Consider the following 21,047-nt stretch of genomic DNA (forward strand, 5'->3'; position numbering starts at 1 on the left):
CTGCCACCTGATCTCCTCAAGAGTAGGGGAACAAGCAGCAGAATCCAAACCTCTGGTTTGGCAACTTCAGCCCATCTACACTCCGCTCTCCCAGCACCGTAGACCTGGCAGCCTAAACCACATGGCCAGCCCCTGAGGCCAGTACAGCCCAGAAAGCCGATTTAAGCAATTTATTCAAAAGGAGGATGTGTAAATAGAAAGAGGGGAAAGAAATAGCAAGGGTGCGGCTCAAACTTGAAATAAAACATTATAGGTCTAACTAACACATCACTTGATCCAAACTAACATTGCTAAACACACGGTCACCTCTGGTCCTGGCAGCTTCAGAAATCAGTTGCAGGTTAGACGGGATCAAGGGGAACAAGAACAGCCTCAAAAGAGTAACCTTCTAAAGAGCCCCTGAGCCAGGTGGGTCTTGATTGACACGTGGCCATGTCCTGCCAATCATCTCTCAGGTCAAGATAGTCAGCTTGACACCTTTTTTTATAGGCTGGTGGTGAGGAGATGGCAGACACCTCCTGGGAGCAGGAAAAGATGGCTGCCGAAGGTGTAATTCACTGCCAGGTTTCTCTATCTCCTTGCTAGATAGAATTTAATTAGGCACTTGTCAGGGCCATCTTAAGCATATCCAGCGCTGTGGTGCAAAGAGCCCTCCTGCGCCCTCCCCCCCCCCCCGGTTTCCCAGAGTTGCCAACCTTTTTTAGGGAGGACGGCACTGCCAGCGATGTGCCCAGTTTCGTGGGGCTGGAGGAGGCGGGCAGCGGCTGGAGGGCAGCTCCTCCGGTGGGGAAGAGGCGGAGGCTGGACGCGGCGGCTCCCGGCTCAGCTGGCTGCTTTGTGCCATGGTGGCCACAGCAGATGGAAGCTCCGGGCGCGACGCTGCATGGTGGAGGTGGGCGAGGGCGGCGAGCTGATGCAGGGAGGCACTGCGTCCACCCTCCGCCTCTTCCACTGGCACCCCCCAGAACTTGGTGCCCTGGTGTCCTGCGCCACTAGCCTCTATGGGTAAGACGGCCCTGGCACTTGTGTATTTAAGAAAGGACCTGTCTTCTTGGCCAAAGTATAATGGAGGACAAGAGACCAAACTTCCTCACAGGCTGAACACCTAACTCTGAGTCAGATCATCCATCCACCAACAGCATTTCCAGCTTGTCTGGATTAAGTTTCAATTTGTTCTGTCCCATCCAGTCCTTTGCGGCTGACAGACAGCATTTAAGGGCTCCATTACCTCCCCGTGTTCAGAAGGAAATGATCGAGCTGGGTATCATTTACATACGCAGCCAAATCTCTGAACAGCTGCTAAGCAGCATGGGGAGAAAAGAGAAAAACTCCAGAGGCCACAAGCCAAAGGAAAGAGCAGCGAAGTCCTAGTGCTACCTTCTGGGTCCTAGCTTACAGGCCTGAGCAGAGCCAACTCAAGATGGTGCTCCTAATAGCCACACCTGCCAAGGCATCCCAGAAATGCACCACAGTTAATGGTGACTAAACACCACTGAGATGGCCAGGAGAATCAACAGGATCACACTCCCTCTGTCCCAGCACAAGTCATGGACAAGGGTAACCAAAACAATTGCAGTCCAAAGCCAGAGAGGAAGAGTTCCTGATAATCGGTTTTACCCAGAAACCCAGAACTAAGTTGCAAAACACACACACACACACACACACACACACACACACTTTGCCAACAGGTAACAGTTCAAATCAGAGCGTTCCTATTATTATTTCCAATAAAAGCTACACTACACTTTACTTCAGTACCAAAGGAAGGAAGCCTTCTCTAAGGGAAGTGTTCATCACTGAGCTGTTTTCACAAAGTGAGGGTCAAGTAGACACAGGATGCCCCGCACTTCTTCAAGAATCTTGTTCATACCTTGTGCGCTGTTTTAAAGGTTTTGAAGCTAAGTGCTTGTTCACACACACATATTAATTGTTTTTTGATTGCAGCATCAAGTGATGCCCTATTACAGGTTAATCACCACACAAGATTTTTCATAGCACTTGACCCCTCTTCCAACAAAATACTTTTGTTGAGAGTGATCCGGAGACCAAGGGAAGCAAATATATTTGTGAGACTTCAGAACAGCTTGAAGGTGCTTCCATTCATAAGGCTGGATTCAAGAAAATAGTTGCACAAGGAGAATCCAGGCCAGTAAGTCCCACTAGTGCAATGGGACTTTCCTCTCCTCTCCTCTCCCCTGCCCACCCCCACAAATGGCTCAGGGTTCAAATTCAAGTGGCATCAGCATTACGAAAGATGCGGTTTTAAAAACTGAACATCATCATCGTTATCATTCCAACAGTTTTCTGTACTAAGTTTGTTTGTTTATTTCAAATCAAATTTGGCAAAGCAAGGAAGGAGTCAGAGTAGCCTAAGGGGTGATGCAAATCTAGTTTGTGACTAAACCTTCACCTGCCAATTAAATCAATTAAAGCTTATATCCCTGCACCCACCACACGAATTCTATCTGCTTTTAATTCCCAGGTGCTTGTGGAAATAAAAGTCCTGTAAAGTTGGGGGCTGAGACATGCCGGTGATTAGGACTGTGGTGCGGGGCGGTAGTTTTGCACTGGATTCAGCCTCAATGTCTGTGGCGTTTTCTGTACGCCAGAACTCCGAGGGTTAAGCAGCCCCCAAGGACCTGTAGCACAGATGGGCAAGATGGCTGAAGCCAACGTGTAATGGCAGCTGACCTTGCCTTATGCTGCAATCCCACCTGGGTGGGGTGCAGAGCTTATTTTCAGCCAGAGGACTCTGGAGCACAGTTCCGGCACCTCTCAGGTGGGCGCCATTGCAGGCCGGCGTACCCCCTGCCCGCTTCTTGCCTTTATGTGTTCATGGGCTGGGTGTTCATCAGTATGCAGATGACACCCAGCTCTACCTCTCCTTTAAATCAGAACCAGTGAAGGCGGTGATGGTCCTGTGTGAGTGTCTGGAGGCGGTTGGAGGATGGATGGCGGCTAACAGATTGAGGTTAAATCCTGACAAGACAGAAGTACTGTTTTTGGGGGACAGGGGGCGGGCGGGTGTAAGGGACTCCCTGGTCCTGAATAGGGTAACTGTGCCCCTGAAGGACCAAGTGCGCAGCCTGGGAGTCATTTTGGTCTCACAGCTGTCCATGGAGGCGCAGGTTAATTCTGTGTCCAGGGCGGCTGTCTACCAGCTTCACCTGGTACGCAGGCTAAGACCCTACCTGCCCGCGGACTGTCTTGCCAGAGTGGTGCATGCTCTAGTTATCTCCCGCTTGGACTACTGCAATGCGCTGTATGTGGGGCTACCTTTGAAGGTAACCCGGAAACTGCAATTCATCCAGAATGCGGCAGCTAGACTGATGACTGGGAGTGGCCGCCGAGACCATATAACACAGGTCTTGAGAGATCTGCATTGGCTCCCAGTACGTTTCTGAGCACAATTCAAAGTGTTGGTGCTGACCTTTAAAGCCCTAAACGGCCTCGGTCCTGTATACCTGAAGGAGCGTCTCCACCCCCATCATCCAGCCCGGACACTGAGGTCCAGCTCCAAGGGCCTTCTGGCGGTTCCCTCATTGTGAGAAGTGAGGTTTCCTGTAACCTTCTCAGACAGAGGGCCTTCTCAGTAGTGATGCCCACCCTGTAGAACGCCCTCCCTTTAGATGTGAAGGAAATAAGCAGCTATCCTATCTTTAAAAGACATCTGAAGGCAGCCCTGTTTAGGGAAGTTTTTAATATTTAATGCCGTACTGTTTTTAACATTTGATTGGGAGCCGCCCAGAGTGGCTGGGGAGACTCAGCCAGATGGGCGGGGTATAAATAATAAATTATTATTATTATTATTATTATTATTAGTAGTAGTAGTAGTACTTCTGAGAAGCCCCAAATGAACATTTCAAGTCAAAACGGAAGCTGGCCATCTTGCGCAAGTCTACACTTTTTTTTTAGATCTCTGACTCTACCTAGCTCCTAGCTGCTCCTAGCTGCAATTGGTCAAGCTACACGGCGGGGCCAATTCATATTTCCTTTTCTTCTATCCATCTCCTGTGTAGTCGCAGTGGGCTTTAAGCTTTCCAATTAGGCCTTTACCTTGGCATGCATTTTTGCGAGGGCCCTTCTGAGCTGCCCATGCCATCTGCCTGAATCTAAGAGAATGAGGGATGCTTCCTTTGCACAAGCTGCCTGAGTCTGATTCACCCCCATCTCTACTCTGCTCCCTTCAAACTTTTCCTGAACATCCTCAGGAGAGACTTTTCACAGGACCGTCAAGAATGGCGAGAAAGCTCAATTGCACAGCAACCTTCCACTCACCCAAGTTGTGGATGCAACCCAGTGTTTCTCTTACAAAACAAGATCTGGAGATCCTTACCATCCGGATTTCATCTGCAACATAGATTTGGCTCAGTAGCGTCTCAGACTTGTTCTTTTCAGAGAGGCAGCTGCTGTAATGTGCTGGATATGCCTCTTGGGGTGATGGAGACCTGCCATCTGCTGTGGGTTCTCGGGTTCTGCTTGGTCTTTGAAGAGGCAATGTGCAGCTGCTCTCGACGCTGATGATGTCGCCTTGGCCATGCCAGGCAGGAACCTGCGTCCTGTAGTGCCCGAAGTTTTCATAAGCTGCAGGTTGTGGTGCCCATTCACTTTCGTTCTGCGCAGGTCTAAAAGACGAATTAAAAGGTTTACAAGCTGGTTTATCGCCATGAACTATTTGCTGACATGAAACAGTCTTTTTTAAAATGTCCCATGGAACGTGGCTTTACAGAACTCAGAGTGAGGCCTCCTTTTGGGCTGGAGGGCAGAAAAAGCTTTCAACTTTGAAATTTGGCTTGACTTTTGCCAAATTTGTGTGGGATGTGAAACACAAGAGCAGTCAAGTACAACATTCCTAGAGTGAACATGTTTACACATGGGGAGAAATGTTTGTCCAGCCAGCAGGTAAACTTCCTGTTTCCTTCTGGGCTGGGACAGACTTCCTCTGCATGTGACTAGAGGTGGGCGTGGCCTCACCTGCACAGGTAACGACAAAAGCACAAGGCAGGGCAGCCATCTCTCTCTCTTTGACTACATGCATTGAAGAAGCAACATCTGCTTAGCCAAAGATGTCATCTTGGCTCCAGCCAAGAGAGGACAAAGGGACTGTCTTCTTATGAGATAGATTCTAGGTATATGTTACTTTTCTAAGCAAAATCTACCTTCTGGGATCCTATTGTGAACAGAATGATATGTGAGTAAACTCTTTTTATACTTTTATAGAAGACTGTGTCGTGTCTTATCTTTTATGAGGGAATAAGGGGAAAATACCAGAACAGTTATTATAGAGGCTTTAGCGAGCCTAAGCAAACACATACGCTGTAAGTTTAAAAAGGGGAATGTTCCTCTGCTAAATTGTGAACTTGTTAACACAAGTTGGAAAGGCTATTATCAGATAATATATCCTCCCCTGCATCCCTGAACATTCCCACAATTTGCAGTCCAACGTTTTCCTTGCATATGCAAGATGCTGCCCATACATTTGAATGGAAATGCCATGGGAAGGCCAAAGTATTCACAGCCCATTTTAAATTGTACGGATGTATTAAGTCAGACCATTGGCCCCGTGGAATCTAGTACAGGCAAGAGCCTGGGGGGCCTTTGTGCTAGCATGCCCCTTTGACAATTGCCAGGGCGCCTTCCCTAACTCTTGGAGAGCCTTTTAACTGGGGATTGAGCCTGAGGCCTTTTGCATGTCCAATTCCCCAAGTTCTTCCATTTGAGCTAATAATCCACTGCGCAGTGCCCACCCCGTAACAAATATCATGCTTAATCTGGCCCTAACTGCGTTTCCGAGCACAATTCAAAGTGTTGGTGCTGACCTTTAAAGCCCTAAACGACCTCGGCCCAGTATACCTGAAGGAGCGTCTCCACCCCCATCGTTCCACCCGGACACTGAGGTCCAGTGCCAAGGGCCTTCTGGCGGTTCCCTCGCTGCGAGAAGCCAAGTTACAGGGAACAAGGCAGAGGGCCTTCTCGGTAGTGGCACCCGCCCTGTGGAACGCCCTCCCATCAAATTTCAAGGAAATAAACAACTATCTGACTTTTAGAAGACATCTGAAGGCAGCCCTGTTTAGGGAAGTTTTTAATGTTTGAAATTTTACTGTGCTGTTAATTTTCTGTTGTAAGCTGCCCAGAGTGGCTGGGGAAACCCAGCCAGATGGGTGGGGTATAAATAAATTATTATTATTATTATTATTACTATTATTATTATGAAGTAGTGGAGAGAAAGCGGAGACACACTTTCTACTCTTTATTCTGAAGTTATTTCTAATCAGTTTCTGCCAGGTAAGTCGTAGGGATCGATCTGTCAGTTTCTGTTCCCTCCGCTTTCCATTTTTTCAATCTTAAAATCAATTCTCCACATTCCTGCAGCAATTTGTGATTTTTTGAAGAGAAATCCTCATGAAAATTCTTCAGTATTTTATCCTAATAAACGTATTTTTGTATTCAGTTTTGAACTGTGTACGCATTTTGAAGGCAAATTTTCCTAATGCTTTTTTTGCATGTCATTTTCACTTATTCATTTTTTAATGCACATCCCCCCCCCCCCATCGTAAACACTGTTTGGAGAGATGCATTGTAAAATTCAGATAAGTGCAAATTTCAAAGGATGGCTGTGCTTCGGTTCTTACACTGTTTAAGAACATGCACATTTGATTTGGCTTTAAATGTGAACCAAATTCAATTTCTTTCCCCTCCTTAGTGAGTGTTAGCCTTCAGTAATGCCTGCTGCAAATCTCCCACGGAGGCTTTCTTGGAGATTACACACTTCTGATTCTATACAGCTACAAACTGAAGGAAACAATTGTGAAGTTACTAGCATTGACTCAATTTTTATTTTTGCTTTCCACTGGGCAAATGTTACCAAGACGCATAAACATAAACAGCACAAAGACATTAGCATGGCATCTGGAAATTGCCAATTACCAACTCATTTCCCCCAAAAAACCTCACCACATGTTTTCTATTTTTACTATCTCAAAGATATCCTTTTACCCTTCATTCCTTGGCATAATTGCCATGGAAACAGAACAGCAAATTAAAATAGAAAAACATGGTTTATGTCCGCAATAAAATAAAACATACCCTAGAGTCAAAATAAGCTAGCAACAATAGCTTGATTTGTTGCTTCTCTTTGATGTTTGAGAATATAACTGAGGCTTTTGGGAGAAAATATTGGTGCCTTTCCTGATTTACAAAACCAGAACCTAGATACTAGGATTTCTGGCATATGTTTAAAACTATGTATGAATTTTCATGTTGAGGCACCACAATTTGCAGATAAACTATATGGACTTGACATCCGCATTAAATCAATCCATATTCATATTTGCCTAGCGATCTCTGCTGTGGTTTTAACAATTAAGTCTGGATTGTGTGCTCTACCAACAACCCAGTTGTGGCACCTTATTCTCATCACAGCACGCTCCCAAAGTCAACCACTGAAACTTTGCACAACTCACAATAGTCTATGGAATAACCAAGAGGTCCATAGCCCACATAGGAACTCCTTGTCCGTTCTGACAACCAGTTGTTAATTAATAATAACAATAACAATAATAACAATAATAATAATAATAATAATAATAATTTATTTATACCCTGCCCATCTGGCTGAGTTTCCCCAGCCACTCTGGGCGGCTTCCAATCAAGTGTTAAAAACAATACAGCATTAAATATTAAAAACTTCCCTAAACAGGGATGCCTTCAGATGTCTTTTAAAAAGAAGATAGCTGCTTATTTCCTTCACATCTGAAGGGAGGGTGTTCCACAGGGCGGGCGCCACTACTGAGAAGGCCCTCTGTCTGGTTCCCTGTAACCTCACTTCTCACAGTGAGGGAACCGCCAGAAGGCCCTCGGTGCTGGATCTCAGTGTCCGGGCTGAACGATGGGGGTTAAGATTTTGCTACCCCCAGATCAGAGAACGGTGTTGCACGATCCAGGTAAGCGATCTTAGCATATACATTTCTGTCTACCAATCAGCCTGGCCCTATTTCGCAAAGGAAAAGGAATTAGTAGTCCCTTGGGAGATGTTCGAGGTAGGGCAGTTTTGCGGCACAAATTCTGAGGACCAGGTGCAGGTGGGGTCATCCATGGGATGTTCAAGCAAAGGTAAAGGAATTCTGGAAAGATTTCAGCTGGGGTTCAGCTTGGATTTGGAAGACAAGTAACCATTTGTGTTGCTCTGACAAGTCCCCTCAATGGGCAGAGAGGGTGTTGTGCGAGAAAGGAATGGGTGCTAGGAATTCAAGCAACTTTGGAAGGCGAGAAATCGCTGGAGTTTGACAGCAGCAGCAGATCTGTAGGGTAGCAAGGCTCAGATGGATTATTGGGGGAAACTGCAAAGCCAATACCCCCCCAAATCAGCACTCTCTGGAAGTTTTTATGGGTTTAAAGGTAAAGGTAAAGGTACCCCTGCCCGTACGGGTCAATCTTGACAGACTCTAGGGTTGTGTGTTCATCTCACTCTAGAGGCCGGGAGCCAGCGCTGTCCGCATACACTTCCGGGTCACGTGGCCAGCGTGACGAAGCTGCTCCAGCGAACCGGCACCAGAGCAGCACACGGAATGCCGTTTACCTTCCCGCTAGAAAGCGGTACCTATTTATCTACTTGCACTTAATTGTGCTTTTGAACTGCTAGGTGGGCAGGAGCTGGGACCGAACGACGGGAGCTCACCCCGCCGCGGGGATTCGAACTGCCGACCATGTGATTGGCAAGTCTTAGGCGCTGAGGTTTTACCCACAGCGCCACCCGCGTCCCTCTTTTTATGGGTTTACAGGTCCTCAACTGAGCCCGTCTCTCTGGTACATCTCAGACACAGGGCCTGTCCAATGAACATGGCCCCAGTACAAATTCTCAGGCATTTCACATATTGACATATTTCTACCTCCCAGAATTACAATCAGGTTACTTTTTCTTTTTCCTCCTTCCCCTGTGAAATTTTGGTCCTCTGCCTTTCTCGTTTTAATTAAAAAAAATATCAGTGTGATTTTTCCTAACATGAACATTTTTGCAAGCAGTTTCCCCTAGAATAATTCATTTTTATATGTTGCCTTTACAAATATATGCATTTTGATGCACACGTTCTCATAATATGCACAATTTTCTACATCTTATTTGGTTAGAGAAGTACACTACAAAATTTAGGGAAAATGTGAATTTCAATGCACAGCTGTCTTCCAGTTTGTATATTGTTTTGGAAAGAGCAAATAGCTTTGCCGTAAAAGCCAAACTAGAATGAATTTCTCCTCAACCCCTAGCTCTTCTTCCTACCATTTAAAATATTTCATCTTATCCAAACTTCATACCTTCCTCTTTCGCTTTAAGTGAGCAATTCAGGATTATTTTTAAACTGTGTGTGTCAGTATCTATGAAGCATTTAAGGTAATTCAGTGGGCGACTGGCTAAAAATGAACGAGCCAGAGATATATTTACAAATTATTTCTTTCTATTGAGCTCAGGACATTGTTATATATTGCGCTGCTCTTTCATGGCGCGCATGAGTTTAATGTGATATTAATTTATTCAGTACCATCTGAAATTCTGCAGCTTTTCATGTCGACTCAATGGGGAGCACTAAAAATCACAAAAAAGCATTGAAACACTTTTAATGAAACTTTAAAAAAACTGAAACTGGCAGGAGAGAAAGAGATGATAGATGGCAGGTGTAGTTCAAGATGCTTATTAAAATAATCTCCTGCTGAGCAGTTTACATCTCACACTGGTTTCTCTGGCCCTCGCTTAATTTTTTTTTTTTATTAGACAGTATTAACATATTCTCTGTGGCTTGTAAAATGAAAAGCAAGGGGGAGAATCAAGATAATATATTACAAAAGGTTGCATCCATAGTAGTGCTGAGAAGCAGGGCAGCGGGAGTTCTGTTGCAGTAGGGGAAATCCTTTTGCTGATGGACCGTCCCATCCAAAAGTTTATGTGGCTATGACACAAAAGGTTATGTCTATTTCTAAGATTTGGAAGCACCTGACTTGTCACCAAAGACCTCTTCTGAAATATCGTACATAGTTCTGGGCTGGATAACCTTAGATATATGGCTCTGAGAGCAGATCCAGTATTCAAGATGTGTTGGTGGGGGAAAATATAGAAAAGAGAATTTCCGTATGCCAAGATCCAAGGACAACCCCAGCAGAGAATAAAAAAACCAGAAGACATGCAGCAAAGCAAAGAGTAGAAATACAGTAGTACCTTGGGTTACGTACGCTTCAGGTTACAGACGCTTCAGGTTACGGACTCCACTAACTCAGAAATAGTACCTTGGGTTAAGAACTTTGCTTCAGGATGAGAAAAGAAATCATGCAGTGGTGGTGCAGTGGCAGCGGGAGGCCCCATTAGCTACAGTGGTACCTCAGGTTAAGAACAGTTTCAGGTTAAGAACGGACCTCCAGAACGAATTAAGTTCTTAACCCGAGGTACCACTGTGTAGGCTGTTAGACCTTTAAAATATGTGCCCCTCCAAGTGAGTTCAAAAAAGGTCCCCTTAAAAAGTTTCTTTCCAAAGTTTCTACCTTCTCCCAGCATAGGAAAAGACAACACGTTTGGTAAGTTAAAAATGGGTTTACTTACAAAGGCTTCAAAGGTCAGGTTCATGCACTTCCGAAAAGTTGTGCAGACAGTAGAACTTAGCTTAGTTACAAAATGGTGTAAGTTTCTAGATCATTGGTATAGGAACTCAAGAGAATCAGGGAACAACCAGCTCAAACCTCTCCACGCGCTGAGCATCTCAGGTAGACAATACAAAAGTAGGCTTGATTACAAAGTGGCCTGGCAGGACAGCCTGCTCTATGGCATTAACCCCTTTATGCACTAACTAGACATGTTGGTTATATGAGGCTGGCTATCCCACAACATGAGACTAAGGAAATCGTAAAATATCTGTTCTTTCTCATCTTGCAATTCAATTTTAGAGAATCTGCAATAACGCATACAATATTCTTTTTGAGGTAATCTCTTAAGAAATACCCTTAATGAACTAAGAAAAAGCTTGAGCTTCAGTAAGGTTAACAAATCCCAGACAAAGCTGATCTCCTTCATCCCAGGCTGGGATAAAGAACGCAACTTCCCCCAAAGAATCCCGAGAGCTGTAATTTATCCTGCACAGAGCTACAATTCCCAGCATCCTGAACAAACTATAGTTCCCAGGATTGTATGAGGAAAGTAATGCGCTTAGGAAGTGAGAGAGGCTGAAATCTGTCCCATTCTTGTTCATCACTGCAGCCGACAATGGGCCAATCAGAACACAGAGAAGAAAAACTATAGAGGTAAAAAAATTTAGAGGAGCAACTATCCACATTTTATCAATAAGCCAAGACCTGCAACTGTGGTTCTAATGCCTGTAGTGTTGGTAGTTTTCCCCAATGGGTAGATGCTCCCTGCTTCTGCCATATACAAATGGAAAATTAGTACAGTCGTACCTTGGAAGTCGAACAGAATCCAACTTCAGAAACGGTTCGGAAACCAAGGTGTGGCTTCCAATCGGCTGCAGGAAGCTTCTGCAGCCAATCGGAAGCTGTGTAAGCTGCGTCGATCATTCGGGTTCCAAATAACGTTTGCAAACCGGAACAATCACTTCTGGGTTTGCAGCGTTTGGGACCCAAAACGTTCGACTCGCAAGTCTTTCGAGATCCAAGGTACGGCTGTACTGTGGAAGAAGAAGAAAAGGATTTTCCATTAAATGTTTTCAGAATCAGGACAGCTTCCATGTGAACCTTGTGCCAAATTCAGTAACAGTTAGAAATCATTGCTACACAGATAAATAAAAATAAATAAATTCGCACGCCAGACTTCTGAAGTTTACAAGGGGTGAAGCTTGTTGCACCACCTTTGCAGAATGCAGAGGTAAGGCAAATTGGTTATTATTTTGAAGAAATCCTAGTAAGATGCCTAAAAGCAAGAAATAGCAGGTGTTCAAGACAATCAAAGGCAATTTAATAAGAATAAAACACACACGCCCATGTGTTTCATCAGGAGTTATCATAAAAGCTTCATAGCTCGGTTAATATATATGCCATTTTTTCACTCATCTACAAGTCTATGTCTAGACCTCAGCGATGTGCTTCCATTATTAACTAGTTGCTGTACAGATTACGTTTCCAATTCTGATGGAGCGGTGAAACTGATAATAGCGTGTAGGGCAGTACTGATGCGATTGTCATGGAATTTACTCTGGGTGCTTCCAGTCTGTCACAGTTTCCGGGTGGGATTCAGTCACGCATTGGCAGGTTCAGGTTGTGCAATTGTAGTTGGGATGCCTTGCATAGCCAAAAGATCAGTCCTTTTTTGTGATAAGGAAAGTGATGAGAAAATGCTCTGGAAAGGAGGAGATGCTTTGACGCAACGTCATCTAGCCTCCGCCAACAAATCAGACCCAAATTCTCATTAAGCAGCCGACATTGTCTAATCTCCCTGCAAATAAATCAGGATGAGTGCTTCATAAACAGGGCTAGAGCAATTCCCCTGTGAGGGGGGGAAAGGTAGTAATAACTGGGCTTTTTTAGTTACAGGTAGGTAGCCGTGTTGGTCTGCTGTAGTCGAAACAAGATAAAAAAATTCCTTCCAGTAGCACCTTTGTTGTTGTTTAGTCATTTAGTTGTGTCCGACTCTTCATGACCCCATGGACCAGAGCATGCCAGGCACTCCTGTCTTCCACTGCATCCTGCAGTTTGAGCAAACTCACGCTGGTAGCTTCGAGAACACTGTCCAACCATCTCGTCCTCTGTCGTCCCCTTCTCCTTGTGCCCTCCATCTTTCTCAGCATCAGGGTCTTTTCCAGGGAGTCTTCTCTTCTCATGAGGGGGCCAAAGTATTGGAGCCTCAGCTTCACGATCTGTGAGCACTCAGGGCTGATTTCCTTCAGAATGGAGAGGTTTGATCTTCTTGCAGTCCATGGGACTCTCAAGAGTCTCCTCCAACACCATAATTCAAAAGCATCAATTCTTCGGCGATCAGCCTTCTTTATGGTCCAGCTCTCACTTCCATACATCACTACGGGGAAAACCATAGCTTTAACTATACAGTGGTGCCTCGCAAGACGAAATTAATTCGTTCCGCGAGTCTTTTCGTCTTGCGATGTTTTTCGTCTTGCGAAGCACGGTCCGTCGCAACTGCGCCTCTTCAAGCGGCTTTAGGAAAAAAGTGAACAAACTCGCAAGACGTTTTCGTCTTGTGAAGCAAGCCCATAGGGAAAATCGTCTTGCGAAGCGACGCAAAAACTGAAAAACCCTTTCGTCTTGCGCCTTTTTCGTCTTGCGAGGCATTCGTCTTGCGAGGCACCACTGTACGGACCTTTGTTGGGAAGGTGATATCTCTGCTTTTTAAGATGCTGTCTACGTTTGTCATTGCTTTTCTCCCAAGAAGCAGGCGTCTTTTAATTTTGCGGCTGCTGTCACCATCTGCAGTGATCATGGAGCCTTAGAGACCAACTAAGTTTGTTCTTGGTATAAGCGTACATGTGCATGTATCTGAAGAAGTGTGCATGCACACGAAAGCTCATACCAATAACAAACTTAGCTGGTCTCTAAGGTGCTACTGGAAGGATTTTTTTTATTTTTTTGGGCTTTTTTAGTTTTGATAAAAAGCAAGTAAGAGGGGAGGAGACATGACAGAGGCATAATAAAAAAATATGCAACGTGTTAGAAAATGCTAGAATCTGGTTGGAGGATCCAGGACAGAGAAGGTTGGAGGATCCAGGACAGAGAAAAAGAAGCAGCTTGCCTTCATACAGTAAATAAACTACGGCATTGGCTATCACAAGATGCAGTGATGGCCACCAACTTAGATGGCTTGAAAATGAGATTAGGCAAATGCATGGAAGGCATGGATCAAGCCTTGATCCACCCTTGATATGGATCAAGATCGCCAGCCTCAGAGACAGTGCTGTCGGCATCCAACTGGCTTGGGAGAAAATGATGGAGTTTGCCATTAGGGGTGAAGTCAAACTGTTGGAAGATTTCAGCGCCTGCTGTGGCTGTAGAGACCAATATGGGAGAGACATGTTTTGTTGCAGCTGGGGCAGAGGAAGGTGTCCGGTTGTGCTGCTGAAGATACACCATGGTGTTTCTTCTCTTTGCACTCCTCCCAGCAGTCATTCTGCCTCTGGTCACTGCTACGACAGCAGAACCTGACTGTCTCCAGGCACCGCGGTCACCTGCAAAGGATTCCCACGGTTGATGTCACCAGCCTTCACGTCGCATTTGCAGACATCTTGGAAATACCAGGATTGGTCTGGTGGCTGAAGCCAGCTCCCCGTCCATGGGGACCCTGCCATCTTCCATTCTGTGGACCCGACCAAGCCAGTGTAGACGTCGCGGAGCCAGGAGTGCGAACATGCTGGGAATGTGAGCACATCTTTGTTTGAGACTCTGTCCTGCCATGTGATGCCCAAAATCTTCCTGATGCGACGCAAGCGGAAGGCATTGAGGTGTCACTCCTGGAGGTTGCAAGTTGCTGATGACTCACTACAATAAAGCAGCATGCTTGACATGAAAGGTTGGTAGACCTTCATCTTGGTACTGGACGTCAGAGACAGTATGTTTCCGTTTAACCGCTGATGGGGCAATTGTATTCAGTTTAACAACTGGGAGAGGGCAATTGTGCTCACATGCTGCTTGTGAGTGTGCTGGTCCCGGGGGGTTACCGTGCGGCGTGGTCCGAGTCCAGTCCGAGGTCGAGGGTGTGGTATGGAGGCTGTCCGTCAAGGCTGAAGCAAAGGTCCAAAGCAAGGAGTCGGGTGTGGTCAGGAGCTCTGGCAGAAGCGCAGGACAGGATGCCGGCAGGAACAGGTTACCAACGATGTTGCTCCCGCAACCTGGGACTGGGCTGGCTAGCTTTTATCTGCCCCGAGGCATAGGGCGGTCTCAGTCCACAGATGACTCACCTCTCCTGGCCTGGAGGCGAGCACTCCTCCTACGGGAACTTAGTTCCCTCCGCCTCTCTGCCCTGAGCCTCTGCAGCTCAGGAGAGGCTGGAGGGTTACTGGACCCAGAGGCAACCTCAGCTTCCTCTGACAGGGCTGAGAGTGGAGCACCTGCAGGCAGTGGGTCCTCAATCACCTCCGGAGCCAGAGCAGATTCAGCTGGTGTCTGCTCCCAAGGATCCGGCACAGGTGAGGGCCCTTCAGGTTCAAGCCCCAGCCCCGGCTCAGCTGGTCCTGGAGGCGGGGACTCCTGTACAGGCTGGGATTCCTCAGGTTCAGCCTCTGAATCCGATTCCCAGGCCATCACAGTGAGCTTCCCACTGGCATGTGCTTGGTCACTGTGAGACCAGAATGATGGTCTAGAGGTGGGTCCTTGTTCTGATCCAGCTGGGCTCTTCTTGTGTTTTTATGTCACCCTTTTTCTGCCATGAAAGAAACCCATTAACGGAGAGCTGTTCAAGGGGGCAAGGCCCCCGTTTCTCCTTGGCAGAGGTCTAGAGCTGAGCAATCCCATCAAAGATGCATTTTCTTTCAGGTCATGTAACCCATTACGATCGCATTATAATTGTCCCCCGACTGTTGTGGAATGTCCTGCTCCCTTGGTTAACGTATGAAGGATAGCAGTGTTCTCAGCTTCCCTGGCTTGCTCCCTGCTATAATGGATATAATTGCAAAGACACTGTCAGACAGAGCCTCCCAATAAACTACAGTGTCCTGAAGTGTCATTAGAGAAGAGCAAATGGGGTCAAGCTCACTTTCAATATGCTGCCATCTCCAAAGCAGCGGGGATGAGGGAGGGATGGAAAACAGCCACATAAACCATGAGGCTCTCGGATAGTCATTATAACACCTCACCATAACAGGCATTCTACAGATTGTGGAAGGACTCCCTTTTCCTCCTGAGATGTCCTATCCCTTGGTGAAAGAATTGTTTCCCAACTCTGCATTTCCAAAGAAGAACCGCACAAGACGGCAGGGCACAAAAATATTTTTGCATGTTGAAATCTTTTATTAAAGTTTTTCATGATAAGAGAATAGAGAATGAGCAGCAAAAGAAAGGAAATGGAGAAGAAAAAGGAAAGGGGAAAAGAACAATAAAGAAAAATAAAAAGGACTTCTGATGTTCCATTTCATAAGAAAAAGGCATTTAAGACATTCAGTCCACAAATAATAATAATAATAATAATAATAATAATAATAATAATAATTTATACCTTGCCCATCTGGCTGAGTTTCCCCAGCCACTCGTTGTGGCTTCCAACCAAGTGTTAAAAACAATACAGCATTAAATATTAAAAACTTCCCTAAATAGGGCTGCCTTCAGATGTCTCTTAAATATAAGATAGCTGCTTATTTCCTTCACATCTGAAGGGAGGGTGTTCCACAGGGCGGGCGCCACTACCGAGAAGGCCCTCTGCCTGGTTCCCTGTAACCTCAGTTCTCGCAATGAGGGAACCGCCAGAAGGCCCTCGGTGCTGGATCTCAGTGACTGGGCTGAACGACATCTTCTGTTACGCAATATTTCCTTTAAATCAAAGCATCTCAAAATCATTCATTTCCTTTTCCCATGAAAAGTCCAAGAGGACTTTCCAAATTATTACTACTAATAGTAAATGTCAACTGTGCTTCTTCTTTAATATCAACTTGACCTCCGGTAATTCCCACCACCATGCCCTCATACTGAGTGACAGCAGTAAATTATTCCGCCTGTGTCTGTGTTAGTATCTCTCCGCTGTGATCACATATTGAAACAACATTCCTTAATTGCAGAGCACAAAAATATTCAGTACAAAACCCTGTTAAGAACTGTGTGCCATGGAATGTTGAGAGACTGACATTTCTTTCCACTTTTCACAAATTCTCCAAGTGTGGGCAGGTGACACACATGCCAAGTCTGCCTCCGGTATCCTAGGGCATGCTGCGCCCACCTCCTTGAAGTCCCTGACAGTCCTTGGGCTTAGCAAGGCTAGCACCTTCCCGCCCTCCTCAGTTTTACAGCTGCAAAGGAGAACTGTGTCTTAGATGCTAGGACCCAGGCTGCTGGTGCTGATGCTAAACAGCTGCTTGCAAGCTAGAAGCATATGGTTTAGCTCATAGGTAGGCAAACTAAGGCCTGGGGCCGGATCCGGCCCAATCGCCTTCTAAATCCGGCCCGCGGACGGTCCAGGAATCAGCGTGTTTTTACATAAGTAGAATGTGTGCTTTTATTTAAAATGCATCTCTGGGTTATTTGTGGGGTATAGGAATTTGTTCATTTCCCCTCCCCAAAATATAGTCCGGCCCCCCACAAGGTCTGAGGGACCGGCCCCCTGCTGAAAAAGTTTGCTGACCCCTGGTTTAGCTGTTATTGGAAAGAGAGCGTTGACCAGGTTGACCGTTTGGCCAGCAAGGCACCTTGTCAATCACAGAGCAATTCCCCTTCACTCGCCATGAAGACGTCAGAGAAGAAAAAAGAATAGCTTCGGAGAGACAAAGTGCAGTTATTTGTGTACAGTCATGCACCTACCTCTCTTCTGTCTCTTCCACTTTTACTGCCGTCTGCTTGGCACAATTTCTTCCAAAGTACATAATGGGGTTCACTCGCAAAGGCATTTCTTTGTCCTTTGGCAATTTCGCAAGGTCATTGCGTAACATTCCACTCTCGCACTCCAGCTTATCGATGGAATCGGAATAGGCCGTGTGTTCTTTCTTGGACAAATCTATCATCTGTTGAAGGAATTGTCTTGTTTTTTGTTTCTTTTTTTAAAAAAGATCAGTTTGTTTACAACTTCATCTTAATTGAATTCACACAATTCAACAAAGAAACAGGCACAGGGCAATATTTTCACCGCTTATTTACCATATGTAATCATACAGCATTTATTGTAAATGATAACCCTCACAGAACTGCCTCCAGAAACTGCAAACAAGACAAATGGGTAGAAAGGATAATAGCCTGTGTAACACAAAAAAGCACCATATTACAATTGCTCAATGAACCCTGCAAACTGCGTTTTCATTTTCTTTTTTTCAAATCACTCAACACATTTGAACTGCTTGCCTCAGAAGTCTTAAAGAGGCACAGAAGACATCCTTAGCTTCCAGAGTTGTAAATATTTTCATTATAATGCTCCCTCAAGTTATGCTTCCAGAAAGGGAGAATTGTAGAAAAATGCTGAAGTTGTAACTACATAATTCCTTCAAAATCTTTATGTATAAAATTGCAATATCCTCGTGTCAATGAGAAAAATTGCCTTAAAAGTGCTGACTAAAAAAGCATAACCAATGCCATGTTAAATATTTTGGAGGCAGTTTATTAAGGAAACGGGAGATATGATCCCACTGATTAAAACAGAGCAAACTCTCACACACAAACTTTCCTCTTCCATTAAAAAGCAATGGGACTTTTACAAAATGTTTAATTTGCTTAGTTGCTACAAAGTTAAATCATAGATTTGCAGCGACACTAAGAACTACAAGGGGAGATGGTTTTTCATGGGATGGGATATGAAATATGCAAGGGACACACACATATATATTTATTTTGTAATGCAATGAACTCTTCACACCTCAGTGGGAGTTAAAAGAGGGAAAAAGCTCAAATTTTGCTCTCACACACTCCATTATCATTCAACTGTGCTGGATCTGAACTTCAAGCACTTCGTATAAACAGCCTAATTCACCATACACTTAAACTGGAATACTTGACTATAAGCTGATTTACAGCACAATCCTAAGGATGTTTATTCAGAAGTTGGAGCTTGATGGAACTCGCTCTCTAGAGTTTAGAAAGTATGTTTAGGATTACAGCCTACATCCCATTTACTTCAGACCTGAAGTCTCTCTCGTAATAGGCTTGTGGGTTTTTGCATTCCTTAACAAAAACAGTTCTTCAGATAAAACATCTTTGCAGGTTTATCTGATCACTGGGGCTTTTATTGAATGGCAGATAAAAAAAGGGAGACATGAATGCCAGCGGGCTCTCCAAAGCGATATTACTGGCTGTTAAGGACAAATATAATATTTTGAGTCTGCATTTCTTTTCCAGGTTGGAAAGCACTTGATGGTGGAGACAAGGGTTTATTCCCATATTTCCCCCTTGATTTATCAGAGAGGTAGAAGCTGTGGCCCTCCATATATTGCTGGACTCCATTTCCCAACAGCTACATCCAATATATCATGGAGTGTCTTTTACCAGCTGAAGTTGTGGATGGAGATAACTTGGTCTTAGTCGTTTGTCTTGTTCCACTGTTTTTATCGAATAATGGCTCTTTCATGCTGGATTTTTTAAAAAACATTCTACTGTAAGTTGTCTAGAGCAGGGGTCAGCAAGGTTTATCTTGCCTGGACCGAATCAGTCCCGCAGAGATCCCTCTGTGGGCCAGATTGTGCGCCCGCCTGCAATTTGCGGCGCCTGCGCATGCACAGACGCGATTTCCAGTGCCAAGTCCCCGTGCCACGCTGCACCGGTTTAGAACAGCACACAAGCAGCTGGCTCGGTTCAGGGACGGCTTGTAGGCCAGTCAAACGACCTCCGTGGGCTGCTTCTGGCCCATGGGCCTTAGGTTGCTGACCCCTGGTCTAGAGGATGCACCAGTAGTGCTTAAGAAATTGAATTTTTTTTGTTTTTTGTTTTTGTTATTACTACTAATCATAATCATCATACAAAATTATATGATTCTATTTATGATTATATGATTCTATTTGCAGATGATTCACTGCAGATAGTGACAGCAGTCATGAAATTAAAAGACACCTGCTTCTTGGGAGAAAAGCAATGACAAACCTAGACAGCATCTTAAAAAGCAGAGACTTCACCTTGCCGACAAAGGTCCATATAGTTAAAGCTATGGCTTTACCAGTAGTGATGTATGGAAGTGAGAGCTGGACCATAAAGAAGGCTGATCACCGAAGAATTGATGCTTTTGAATTATGGTGCTGGAGGAGACTCTTGAGAGTCCCATGGACTGCAAGAAGATCAAACCGATCCATTCTGAAGGAAATCAGCCCTGAGTGCTCACTGGAAGGACAGATCGTGAAGCTGAGGCTCCAATACTTTGGCCACCTCATGAGAAGAGAAGACTCCCTGGAAAAGACCCTGATGTTGGGAAAGATTGAGGGCACAAGCAGAAGGGGACGACAGAGGACGAGATGGCTGGATAGTGTTCTCGAAGCTACCAGCATGAGTTTGACCAAACTGCGGGAGGCAGTGGAAGACAGGAGTGCCTGGTGTGCTCTGGTCCATGGGGTCACGAAGAGTCGGACACAACTAAATGACTAAACAACAACAGCAATTTGCAAAGGGGGTTGGGAAGTTTCACAAACTTTAAATGGAGGCCTTGAACAGCTCAGATTTGTTAATTAAACACATCACTCTGGAGCTAACTAACTAAATTCTTGTTTCAATATCAAGATGCTTTGTGTTTTCCAAAAAGACAAGAAGTAATCAGCATAAATCTATCAAGTGTAAAAAATTCATGTAATATCCTCAAGCTTAGACACTGTGCGAGTGATTTCCTGTGGGCGGAATGGAAAATAAAAGCAAGTTTTGATAGACAAGATCTGTGGCCATTCTGCTGTTACTTCCCAAAGCGGCCTGCCCAGACTATAAATATAAACAACTTATGTGATTTAACAGTTCCTTGGTGTGCTGTATGCCCTTGATTTCCCCACCCTCTCTTTGAAAGCTGATTCAGGTACGCTACACTCAGACACAAACACTTCAGCATGGTGTGGTCTTAGGCTGCAGGGCACAGGACTGACCATGCTCACATGGTTTTATGTTATTCACACACATGGTCCTGCAGGGTGGGATCACACTACGCTGAAATAGTTCCGACATATGGTTAGGAAGGCAAATATGTGTCAAAAGCAGCACTTCAGAGCACAGGTGGGGAACCGCACATTTAAAGGTTAACACACACACACACACGTATATATCTATATGCCTCCATACACACTGCCCAGGCTTGCGCTCAGGGGAGGTCAATTTGGTGATGCTAACACAGAGATTTGACTTCAACCATGTAACTGCAACTCCCCTTGCAATTTCTGGTGGTGCAGGAAGAACCGCAGCGCTGTTAATTGCTTATTAGCACAATTTGAACTGCAAGGTCTACAGGTGTCATCATGGACATA

The 21,047-nt window shown here is 45.1% G+C and overlaps 1 protein-coding gene across 2 annotated transcripts in view; it reads right to left on the reverse strand.

The window, feature by feature from the left end:
* DEUP1 (deuterosome assembly protein 1) overlaps window positions 1-21,047 on the reverse strand; it is a 60,096-nt gene that overhangs the window by 1,924 nt on the left and 37,125 nt on the right. For both annotated transcript variants that reach the window (XM_083609908.1, XM_083609909.1), the window contains exons 11-12: window positions 17,437-17,636; window positions 4,337-4,625 (exon numbers count right to left, since the gene is read on the reverse strand). In XM_083609908.1, the coding sequence (XP_083466034.1) occupies window positions 4,337-4,625; window positions 17,437-17,636 (489 nt within the window). The remainder of the gene's footprint in view (window positions 1-4,336; window positions 4,626-17,436; window positions 17,637-21,047) is intronic.

The sequence above is a fragment of the Podarcis filfolensis genome (genome assembly GCF_964270895.1).
Source record: "Podarcis filfolensis genome assembly, chromosome: 4".
In the NCBI taxonomy this organism is placed as follows: Eukaryota; Metazoa; Chordata; class Lepidosauria; order Squamata; family Lacertidae; genus Podarcis; species Podarcis filfolensis.